Raw genomic sequence first — 12,413 nt, 5'->3', positions numbered from 1 at the left:
AGGGTTTAAACCATTCATGCAGCCCTACAACTCTGTAGTTGAACAAGTTCAGTGGAGCCGAGCTCCTCCAGCAGCAAAGCGATTCTCTGAGTACCACCTATTTTTAGTTCTTAATGAAACTGGTAGGGGGCGCTAAAGTTCAACAATACAATGTTGGCTGCAGTTTTGTTTTGCAAATAATAAGGGCCAGAGCAGTGAAACCAGATGCTAAAGCTCTGTCCTTTGTGCAGCTCACAGGTTGGGTTCCCACACTCAGCAGCCCAGAGATCTCTCATTCACATTCACCAAACCTTTATAAGAAGGCAATTACATCCCCAAATCAACTTGCTTTCTGTTCATATCTGCTGTTGTGGCTCTTTTTCTTGTCTTCTAGGACAAAGTGATAGGGCACTGTATCATCCCAGGGTGCAGGGTTACATGTGCAAGGTGAATATTAAGCCCAGGGGGGTTAAGATAATACCCACTATATTTAATAAAAAGCACTTTTTTCCCAGGAGCAGTACACCATAGTAAACAATCAGCAGATAGAATCTACTGATCACCTGTTTAAAAGTAAACATCTTATTGGTTGCTATAGGTGACTATCCTGGGCAAACTTAGTATCTTTTAGTACATACGGGGGTAAATATTTTTGTTTTATACAGCAGCATCTGGGGGTTGGTTTTGATTAGGGGGCCACTGAATGAAAGCAGGGGCCCTTGCTGCCAATAGTTGGGCACTGGTGTCAATTACTAAGGGCCCACTACAGTGGTGGCAGTGGGTGGTCAGTACATTTCTTTGGGTCCCGAGATTTGTTATGTTGGCCCTGGCTATAGGGCTGCTGAATGAGTGAAGTTGCTCAGCAGTAAATGAATAGAATCCAAGCACACTGGGGGCTTTATTTCCCTTATAACTATTCACCTTTCTGCATCTTATCGCTGTTAAATAGACAAAAATGTCTATTAAATTGCAGCTTTCAGGTTGTATCAGTAACAAATTGCCGAAACTTCCCCTAATGTACTGATTTGCCCTCTCTGCCTAGATGTTGAGAAGCTGCGGTTGCTGGGGATGGTCTATTTCCTGTACCTCTTCCTGTTTTCGGGGCTGGAGTACACCCTCAGCTTTCTCACCCACCAGCGCTTCCAGTTCAACAGGTGAGGCCCAGTCCTGCTCACTAGCATGGCATTTCATTGCCTCAGCTTTTCATACATTTCCTTACTGCTGTTATTTTATTTTTACTAATTTGATATCAAACAGGCAGTCGTTCCATAGTGATTGGGGGGTCAGATCAAGGTAAATCTGGGCAAAATCTCTAGTAGAGAATGGCTCACATGTTCCAGCTAAGGCAACTTCCCAGCATTCCCCAGCACTGCATAGTGGGACATGCAACGGGTGACGTATGGCCTTTTGGAGTAAAATGTAAGTGCTGTAAAGTCTGACAACTATAGTGTGACTGTTACAAAAACTTTAGGGCCCTGTACTAGTTGTTTATATGGGTACAAGCACACTGTACCAACATTTGGCCATGGCCCTTTGGTGGCTAAACCAGCTGATGTTACTTTATGCTTAAGCAGTGTATATCAAGAGTTTGCCCTAAGGTTTAACCCCACACTCCTACCTGCCCCCGCTCTGTGCTGTCATTGCTTGATATGGAAGTTACGTAAGTTTTTTTTACGTAAACTGAGTAATGTTAAGGGCCCAATAACTAGTCAGTAGTAGTTCATAAAAATAGTAAAAACATTTGCTAATAAGTTGGGCCAGTGGAATTCATACATAAGTTACATAAGTTCTTTTGAAAGTAACATAAGTTTTGGGCCCCAATGGTGTTGCAGTGGGGCCCACTAACCTGTCATTCCCCTCCAGCAAAGTTCATGTAAAATAGTAAATAGATCCCAATACAGCCGGCTGATGTGACTCCATAATAAGCAGTTCATATAAATAGTTAGAATGGATAATAAATGTTCATTGGGGGTTGTGGGATTTAGCTTAAGTTTTATAATTCATTGTTGGTCAGTGGAGTTTGCCCCTGAATTCTCTTTAGCTTGATGCAAGTTATGTAAGTTTCCAGGCAGTTTTTGTGGAAGTTACATAAATTGTGTAAGTGTTGATGTAACTTTATACGTAACTTACACAATTTGCAAAACTTTCCCAACGTTTCCTTTTTATACAGTCCAAAACTGGCTGCTGTAAGGTGCCCATGTATGCAGCAATATTGCCAGTGTAGCTGGAGAGAAGGCAGAGCAGCCATCAGTTTATGGGGCCAAACCAACTTAATGCAACTTCTTATGCTGCTCAGGTCCCTGAATGATCGGGTCACAGGCCCAAGAGATAGAGATTCCTCACTGGTCCAAAACATGGTAGCCAAAGATCTTAGTGTGCATGGGCAACTGTAGCAATGTGACCCATACCCCAAATATATATATACACACAAAGACCATCATCCATAATTGACATTAAAGCACAATTAGTCCGGTTCTTCATGGACGATGAAAGGTTCTGTCCTGCTCCCTGAGCTCCCAGGGGCCAGTGGCCTTCAAGCTCCATTTTAGGTGCATTAGGATTCTCTCTGCTGCATGGGAATATGAGGAAAGCTCTGCAGCAAAAGGCACAGCCCATTGTGGAAAATAATACAAATGTGCAATGAAGGGGGAAGTATAGAGTGAGAGGAGTGTCTGTAATGGACACATTACACTGCCTAATACAACTAATGCATCTGGGCTTATGGCTTGTCCTGTTTGCATTTCAGTATGTATATTTAACCACTTATTGATCTGGGCTCCATCATTACTGCAGGGGTCTGACCTTATACAGTGTGGGGCTGCCCTACGCAGAGACAGCTCTGGGTTCCAAACTGCTCACTGGCTGCACTCTCATTATGGATGCAACCATGCCAGTGCCCAGATACAGTCACTTGGTGAGACTTGTGCCGTAGGGGAGGGTGGCAGAGCTGCCCGGGGCTATTGCACTACGCTGGAACTAGTTATTTTATGGATAGCAAGGGGTGTGTAATGGGAGAACAATACCTTTTGAGGTCCAACTGCATTTTTCCCCCTCTGCTTTTCCTTTCCAATAAGGTCGCTGCTGTTTATTATGTCAAAACGTGAAAGGCAATAGTGCAGGGCATTGGTACGGGGCCTGTCGCAGACGATCTGTAACTGTACAGGAATGTTCCCCTGTCTGGATCCCACTCGGCTCCATTACATCCTTTTGTGCGCGGTCCATAAGGAAAGGGGCACTTGTTTGTGCTTGTTCTTACCTAGCCAGCAGTTGGAAAGCCCTCACGTTCCTCTAAATATCATTACCTACAAATACAAATCTCTTGGCAAGGTAAAGCTGTAGTTTGTATATCATTTCTGGCCCTGGCACTGGGCAGTGTAGCTGTAAATGAGCCCTCCATCCTCTGGGCGGTGGAGCCATTGGCATTTCCAGCTGCAAGTGGTTTGGATGAGATGAGCCAAGTGCCCAGTTCTGACCCTGTTACAGTGTATATCAGATTGCGGCTGGGGGGGGCTCAGGCTTTAGCCCTATAATGACTTCAATGCACAGAGCGAGCCGGGCACAGGCTGTTACAGCAATGGGAACGTTTCCGTGTGGGCTCACTACTTTACATGTATATGACGCATGCAGGCCGGGACTGGGATTCAAAATAGCCCCTGGCATCTCAAGTACACAGAGGCCCAAACAGCCCCCCAGCAGCCCAATAAATAGTGAGTGTCTATGGCACCTTACAGCAGCCCCTCTGGCATTTGCCAGAACCCACAGATTGCCAGTCGGGCCTGGAAGCGTGTTCTTGTGATAAGGTTGCATGTTAGGAATTGGCACATATGCTGGTTTTTATCTAGAAATGATCCCTGTGATATAAACCCTTGGTATATCTGAAGGTGGGCACACAGGGCTGATTAAAGCTACCAACTTGGCCAGCAGTTTATTGGCCTATATAAGGGGTCTCTCTGACAGCCTAACCAACTGATACATGGCCGCATACGGATGTGGGAGACCTCTCCCAAAGGCTCTCCATAGGCTGCAGTATGATCCAATCATCAGCCCCAGAGACAATCAAACATGTCTGCCTGATTTGTTTAGCTGCAGTTCTATTAATGAGTGAGGTTGGATTCCTATACAGCTGATTCTCATGTAAAGCCCCATGGTGTGAGGGTGATGTCAGGGTGCCGGGGGCAAGGGAGTGTTATTTCAGGTGCAAATATTGAGTTGTGTTTAGACAGAGGCTATTGAACCCTTGACCCATTTGCCGTTCTGTGAACTACGATTCCCATCCTTCTCAGACAGCTGTTCCCAGGGTGCCGCGCTCCATACACTCCCTTTGTTTCCCCCATGCAGGAAAGTGGCCTTGTTATGTTTGGCGTGGCGGCTAGAGCTGCCATTGGTCTGCTCTCCACATGGTGTCACAATAGTACTGGTACCAGCTGTTCTGTCAGACCCATTCTGTGCAGCTGTCCTTACAGGGAGGGAAGGTGCAACAGTTCAGCCGCTCCCCATCTTTGCCTTGTTATTCCTTTACATGTTTTCTCAGGCAGCATTGGCTAATGTGTGTCCAGCTGATACATTTGCCATTGGGCAGTGCAGAGTTTGCTCACTGCTAGCCACTGTACTTATCCCACTGGGGCAGTGGGCTGGCTGGAAAGATAAAAAGTCACAGTTGCTGAGTTTGTGTACAAACACGCTGAAAATTACACAGGCAAATGCTTGGTTGCCTTATACGTGTGTGCCTTTCTCCATTGGGAGCAATGTGTTAGAGTTTGAGCAGATGCCCAGTTTGTGGTTACCCCAGCAGAACTAGGCAGCGGTGTGGGAGAGAGATAAGAGTAATGGGAACACTTGTTTCCCCGCTGATGAATATCCCTGCTGGGATGACTTTCATCTTTCAGTGCAGTGATTTATGATTGTGCGGTGTAAATACGGTGCAGTGAGGGGGGGGGCGCAGCTGTTACTTGTTAGCGTGGGGATGAGCTCAGCTGGCCCAGAGAGTAAGCACAGGCCTGACATTGTAGCCCCGGGCTCTAAGTGCTGCTGGCTGTGAGGCCTGCCCATAACCTGCCCATAACCTGCTGCTCTCTGTGTGATTTCCTTTGGCAGCATGCAGCAGGGGAAGATGTTTTTCTTCATCGGACTCACCATGGCGGTGATCCAGGGAGGATACGCTCGCAGAATCAGGCCAGGAAATGAAATCAAGGCTGTGAAACGGGTACGTTTGCTATTGTGTCAAATGGTGGGGGAGGGAATGCCTAATAAACTGCCTGGCCGGGCCTTCTACTTCCTACAAATGCCTTCCTTTGATAATAGAGGGAGTAGGGAGTAGCTTGTGTTGCCTGCAGAGGATTCCTTCCTCCCATACTTACAGTTATGTATGGCCATTATGTAAAGTGCCCCAACCGGGGCAAGCAGTGTGGCAGCTCTTCCTGCCATACACATAAAGGTGGCCATACACCGGCAGATAGCAGCTGCATAAGGACCAACTAAGAAGCATATCGGCCATGTTTGGGGCCCCGACATGACATCCCACTGGCAAGAATGAAAATCGCAGGTGGGATGGTATCGCTTCGTTTGGATAAAGTTGCCTCACAAGGAAACTGTGTATATACCATCCCATCTGCGATTTACATTCTTGCCTGTGAGGTGGCATGTTGGGATGGTTAGTCGCCCGTAATAGTGAAGATTTATCGTGGGCAACTAATCTCCCCATGTGCCACTGTGGTGGAAATAAGAAAGGGTTGATGAGAATTATCCTAGGCTAAGGGTAAGGCTCAGGCCCAGGATAATTCTCATCAACCCCCCAGTGCTCAGTCAGGCCAGTCCTTCCCCGTTTCTCAATGTGTGCTTCTTTACCCAGAATGCATTGATCCTGCCATACAGTGAGCTGCCAGTAAGCCTACAGCATGGCATACATACAGAGAGGCCAGTAAAATGCCGATTGAGGATGTTGCTGTAACACACTATGCACAAGTAGAACAGACTGAAGCAGAATGTCCAGTCAGTATATTGGAAGGGAGGCCCAGAGCATGTCTGTCCCCAGGGCACATGATTAGTGAGCCGGACACGTACCGGCATTAGCCGCCCTGTTACTCAGCATGTTTGGGTGCCCATTAGCAGCAAAGCGACAATTAATGCTCTTTCTTATTCCTTGCTCAGGCCATTATTCTGCTCATCCCAGCCTTCCTGCTGATTGGCTGGGCCACTAACTTACTGGTGCTGGGAGCCGGCCTCTTACTCTACTCCTTCGGTAAGTGTCTGTGACTGCGGGCCAGCCTGGCCTTGCTATACAGGAGTGAGAGTGTGGGAGAGAGTGAGAGTGTGGGAGAGGGTGAGAGTGTGGGAGAGGGTGAGAGTGTGGGAGAGGGTGAGAGTGTGGGAGAGGGTGAGAGTGTGGGAGAGGGTGAGAGTGTGGGAGAGGGTGAGAGTGTGGGAGAGGGTGAGAGTGTGGGAGAGAGTGAGAGTGTGGGAGAGGGTGAGAGTGTGGGAGAGGGTGAGAGTGTGGGAGAGGGTGAGAGTGTGGGAGAGGGTGAGAGTGTGGGAGAGGGTGAGAGTGTGGGAGAGGGTGAGAGTGTGGGAGAGGGTGAGAGTGTGGGAGAGGGTGAGAGTGTGGGAGAGGGTGAGAGTGTGTGGGAGAGGGTGAGAGTGTGTGGGAGAGGGTGAGAGTGTGTGGGAGAGGGTGAGAGTGTGTGGGAGAGGGTGAGAGTGTGTGGGAGAGGGTGAGAGTGTGTGGGAGAGGGTGAGAGTGTGTGGGAGAGGGTGGGAGAGTGTGGGAGAGTGTGGGAGGGTGGGAGAGGGTGGGAGGGTGGGAGAGGGTGGGAGGGTGGGAGAGGGTGGGAGGGTGGGAGAGGGTGGGAGGGTGGGAGAGTGAGTGAGTGTGTGGGAGAGTGAGTGTGGGAGAGTGAGTGTGTAGGAGAGTGAGTGTGTAGGAGAGTGAGTGAGGGTGGGAGAGTGAGTGAGGGTGGGAGAGTGAGTGAGTGTGTGGGAGAGTGAGTGTGGGAGAGTGGCATGTACATGGGATGAACACAGCGCTGTCACGTGCAGCTTGCACTCTGCTCTCCCCCCACCAGTTACACATCTGGGGTCTCACCATATGAAATACATTTAACATAACCATCCTGCACTGCACAACCAATAGGAAGCACTAACTGGTAGTGGGGGTTATTTATCAACACTGGGTACATTTGCCCCTGGGCAGTAACTTATGAAAACAAATCAAATTGTTGCATTAATTGTACTACCTTCAGCTGGCTGGAAAAATCACTGATTGGTTGCTATGGGTTACTGCCCACGGGCAAATCTGCCCATTGTTGATAACTGAGTCCCAGTGCCTCAGCCCAGCTCCCATTCAGCTTTCATTGCTCAGATACTAATATTCTGGCAGGAAAGTGCTGAGAGCGGAGAAGGGCAGAATGGCCGATGGAACTGTTTCCTTTATTGGGACTTGGGAGGATTCCAGTTCCTTTCGCCGGACACAACGGCACAAACTCACGAGACTTAGCCAAGGAGGGAGAACAACAACATGGGCATAGATGTGCAGTGTAATAAATAGGCAGAAGTCGTTTCCATTAAAGGGAAAGTATGAACCTGAGCCCATTCAGTTGGGTTATGTGGAACAGGTGCAGAAACACTATCTGAGCTGCCAGCATTAAATATAACTGTATTTACACAGACAGGCCTGATTCCTCAGAATGGAGGGAATGGTGTATCCCTGTATGCAGGGAGGAGTCCCCACCCCAGTATAATAAGCCCCTCCCTTTACCTCGGGATGGATTCTGGGACTTGGAAGTCAAATTAAAAAATAAGCACCTGCTTTGGGGCTACTGGGAGCTACATCTAAAGGGTTGGTGAGCAACATGTTGCTCCTGAGTCACTGGTTGGGGATCACTGCTCTGTGGGAAGCAGGAAGACGTCATGTCCCAGAATCCTTCACTTCATATTGGAACAAAGCGAAGGAGGAGTTGCATTACACTGTGAGCCTAAGGGGGGCAGGGAACTGGTCCCAGCGAGCACACAGACTGGGTAATGGAGTGTTTCTCCAACTGAATGAGAACATTCTCCCTCACTCAGTCACTATGGTCTCATTGCTAGAAATGAGCAGGGAAACACCAGGGGAGCCTTGTAGCTTCAGTAAATAACAGCAGGGGTGCTCATGGGACCCACATGATATTCATATGGCAGGAACATGCTGCCTGGAACATCCAACTTGTGCCACTTGCTCAGCCTCAGTATCACAGCGACTGGGTGACCCCTCAGGCTCACACTGCCGCACCCTGCCTCCTGCTATGTACTAACATCAAGCACAGTTACTTTCTAGGTGCAACTGCTTGGGATCAGTTCCCTTCATAAGTCCGACCAGGCTCAGTCCTTTAGTAACCATTGTGCCAAGGGGAAGCTAATATCCATACAGATACAGTATCGTTGCCCCTGCCCAGACCGTGCCTGCAGGTTGGTTTGGCCAGTTGCCATTGGCTTTCAGTCTCACTATTACTGCCTGTGCCCTTTCTGTTCCATCAGCTGCTGTCTGTGCTTACTGTCCCTCCCTCCGGGTCCGGTCACTCCCAGCTGTCACCTTGGCCACAAGGGTCTCTCACTAACCTGTCCTTGTGTGACATGCCCTGCATGGAGGGGTCTTGGCTTCTTGCCCCCAGTGTGACTTGTTCCATTTTCTACTCACCCCCCCCCCCCCCGCCTTCCATTCTCTTCTCATTTCCTCCAATATCTGTTGTACTGTATGACTATTAATAGTTGCGCTGTATTATTGTCTGTATCGGACACAGAGTGTGGGTGGGGTACAATGGTTCCGCAGCTGTAACATGTGAATTGATTGGACCAGGAAAACCAACACACAAACCCTCACTCACAGAGTCTGTTTTACTAAATCAATGTTATTGGTGCTGGTCATGTCTTTGTGCTGCTGTAGGGGAGGCAGGGCTGTTAGTACTTGGGGCATGGCCCCATATAGAAAGGTGGAATGTTCTACACTTAGTTCTGGTCCCACGGGAAAGTCCAGAACCAGGCCAAGGCACTTTGGCTCCCTATGTAAGGGTGGCAGTCTGCACCCAATTACTCCCAGTGTGGAGGGTGTCACTAATACATGGTCAGGCCAGGGATGTGCCCAGGGCAAAGGGGAAACCAGCGCAGGGGCACGTTACAGCAAAGTGGCGCCATTCAGTTGGTCGCGGCTGCACTGATCATTGCTTCTGCCTGTGATACCAAAGGCCTCTGCACATTTATCTTTCTGTTTTATTGCAGCCGCAGCGATCGTGGTGCCGTGCCTCTCCTCCTTAGTGTCCACGTACGGTGCGTACCATTCCTCCTGCTCCATTCTTCCCTCTCTGATGGTAGAACCACCCATGCCAATGTGATCCATGGCTTCCACTAAAGGGCTTGTTCACCTTTGAGTTAACTGTCAGTATGATGAAGAGTAATATTCTGAGACAATTTGCAATTGGTCTTTATTTTTTATTAATTGTAGTTTTTTAATGATATCAGTTTTTGTTTAGCAACTCTCCAGATCAGAGTTTTAACAGCTATCTGGTTGCTAGGGTCCAAATTACCTTAGCAACCAGGCAGTAGTTTGAATGAGAGACTGTTATATGAACAGCAGAGGGGCGGAATAGAAAAAAAGTTCTAGAAAGTAACAATAAGATTGTAGCCCCACAGTTTGACGTAGAAGGCAAATAATTACAAAACTGTAAGAAATAAATAATAAAGACCAACTGGAAAGCCGCTTAGTACTGGCCATTCTATAACATACTAAAGGTTAAAGGTAAACCCCCCGTTTAATGTATTGGTATAATCACCTAACGGGGACATTGGCTAAGGCTGACTGCTGTACAATATGCTGTGTGCGTCTCTCACATACATTTTGCTCACTACTTCAATTAGGAAATAGTTTTGTTTAATTATTCAATTTCATTTTATTATTTATTATAAGGAAATAATTTTGTTTAATTATTCATTTTAATTATATAATTTTGTTTGGTCCATATTTCTTGGACTAAACAAAATAATAAAACCACTTCCTGGTTCTGCCGAGTCACTAATTGCAGAGATGTCGGGGACCACTACTTTTTATTGTAGAGCAGGATCTGCCCCCCAACAGCCTTTCCAGCGGCAGACTGGGGTGTATTACCCAGGGGCCCCCACTGCCTGCTCACCCACTGCCAACCCCTCTCTGCCCCTCCGTGCATGCAGGTTATACTTTGTTCTGCGTGACAGGGGGAGAGAGAGCTGCGAACAGGTGACAGGTGGGTATCGGGTCTGGGTCGGTGGGGCCCTCTGGGTTTTTTCCCTGTGTCCCACTGGCCCAGTCCGACCCCGAGCCTTCCATGCCCCTGTGCCAGCGCTCCTGCCCTTTTCCTGAGCCTCACAGTTACCTTTCTGTTTGATTAGGGTCGGCCAGTCAGAAAGGAACGGTCATGGGAATCCTGCGCAGCCTGGGGGCTCTCGCCAGAGCTCTGGGACCCATCCTATCAGCATCACGTGAGTGCCCTCTACTTGTTTCTGTAACCAGGATTCAATATGTCCGCGGGGCTCCCCATAGTTTGCACTCCGGCCCGGACTGGCAATCTGTGGGTTCTGGCAAATGCCAGAGGGGCTGCTGTAAGATGCCATAGACACTCACTATTTATTGGGCTGCTGGGGGGACTGTTTGGGCCTCTGTGTACTGGGAATGCCAGGGACTATTTTGACTCCCAGTCCTGTTTGCACTTGTTCTGGGCCATAGAGGGAAAAAGTGGGTTTGTGATGGCAGCCCTGCCCCAAGGTCTCACTAAACTCAGGAGGGGGTGGGGGAGGGAGCATTTCTTAAAAAGACAGTTCTTATCTTAGACAGGAATGTGTCTGTGTCACTTTAATGTTATCCAGCTCAAGTGTGTAAATGGAATTTCCTCCCCCATTTTTATCAGTGAGCCTGTCCCACCCCCCACCTTTCTGTTTATGGCAGGGCCGTGCCATGCTGTGAGGGGGCAGAGGTATCAATAGGCCAGGGATTTGCTGTATAACAGAATGCTGTGTGTGTATTTGCAGTGTACTGGCTGGCCGGGGCTCAGATCTGCTTCAGCCTCTCCGCCTTCCTCTTCCTCGTCCCGCTGCTTTATCTGGGACGATTGAAACAAAAAGAATAAGGATTGATGGCTGCCGGCCATTCTGTGCCACCCAAAGCCGACGGACACCTGGTATCATTCTCTCTGTGCCTTAATGGACTTTGCAGGAAATATAGGGACCAGCCAATCAGTGTCTCCTTAGGCTCGGAATAGAACACGTGGCAAGGGGGATACGTATAGGCCTGTCAGCTTACCCTTTAAACAGGACCTTTCCTTAATAACAGACTGAGAAACACCAGGGTTCCTGCCAATCACTACAGTCACGGGAATCCCTATAAATCAGGGGTGGGCAAACTCTTAGGCTCAGGGGCCACATTGACGTTTAAAATTTGACAGACGGGCCAGCGCCGTCTCCGCTCGTCAGTCCCCTAGGTTTTGCGTTGCTGCGCTTACATGCAATCTTGACGCATGATGAGACTTGCGGAGTCGGGATTTTCTGAAAGACAGAAGATTACGGACTGCGGCCTCTGTTAGGAAAACCAAGACACACCAATCCTTAACGGGCCTGATTAAAAATGCCAACAGGCCAGATGTGGCCCGCGGGCTGTAGTTTGCCCACCCCTGCTGTAATGCCTTTGGAACTGGCCACTCCTGGCAGCTGCTTATCCCATTTATGGGGCCACAGTAACGGCCTCTCCTGGCCCTACCCTATATGATTGGGCAAATCATGATTGGCCTGCTGTTTTGTTCTGGTTGAGGAATGGAATTCTCTATGATAGGATTTCTGTTCTGGTCAGGGATTGGGCAGGCCAGAAAGTTCCTGTCAGACACAAACCCCATCAATTAGTGGTGCCTTCTTGTTACTGGCTGCTGTTACAGAGCTTGGGGGTTCCTACTAGGGACCTGTTGCACTGGATTCCTATAGCGCTGACCCGTTCCAGGCTGCACTGATGTTACAGGACCCGCACTCCATTCTTTTATACAATGTGTTTGTTTTGCTGCAATAGATAGAAATCTCTCCTTTTTCCCTTACAGGGGAGCTGTTACACTTCAGAACATTCCTTGCGTGCCTTATGTATTTAGCCACATCTGCAGGCGCTGCCATACTGACTGCTTTGAGACACGAGGACATCTATGTTTGCCCTTTAGAAATACATGTTAATAATAATATTATGCCTACACTATAGCTCTGTGTATAAAGCTGAGCAGGGGCAAGCAGTATGGCAGCTCCCATTGCCGGAGACAGGCACAGATGGCACACTGTAATGTACAGGAGTTTTCACTGCTGGTTCTTCAGTTTCTGAGAATTCTTATAAATACCAAAGGCTGAGTTGTACTATAAACATGCAATTTCATAAATAAACATTTTTTTACCGTAGTATCGTTTCTTTACCT

General features: G+C 48.4%; 1 protein-coding gene across 6 annotated transcripts in view; it reads left to right on the top strand.

Annotated features, from left to right (window-relative positions):
- Positions 1-12,396, top strand: part of mfsd10 (major facilitator superfamily domain containing 10) — a 48,835-nt gene extending 36,439 nt beyond the window's left edge. For all 6 annotated transcript variants that reach the window (XM_031895306.1, XM_031895305.1, XM_031895308.1 and 3 more), the window contains 6 exons: positions 1,022-1,133; positions 5,074-5,182; positions 6,127-6,217; positions 9,223-9,270; positions 10,366-10,455; positions 11,002-12,396. In XM_031895306.1, the coding sequence (XP_031751166.1) occupies positions 1,022-1,133; positions 5,074-5,182; positions 6,127-6,217; positions 9,223-9,270; positions 10,366-10,455; positions 11,002-11,099 (548 nt within the window). In that variant the 3' untranslated portion in view covers positions 11,100-12,396. The remainder of the gene's footprint in view (positions 1-1,021; positions 1,134-5,073; positions 5,183-6,126; positions 6,218-9,222; positions 9,271-10,365; positions 10,456-11,001) is intronic.
- Positions 12,397-12,413: the final 17 nt, after the last annotated feature.

This window comes from Xenopus tropicalis, chromosome 1 (assembly GCF_000004195.4).
Source record: "Xenopus tropicalis strain Nigerian chromosome 1, UCB_Xtro_10.0, whole genome shotgun sequence".
Classification (NCBI taxonomy): domain Eukaryota; kingdom Metazoa; phylum Chordata; class Amphibia; order Anura; family Pipidae; genus Xenopus; species Xenopus tropicalis.
Note: the sequence above shows the minus strand (reverse complement) of the source record. Positions and strands in the feature narration are given on the sequence as shown.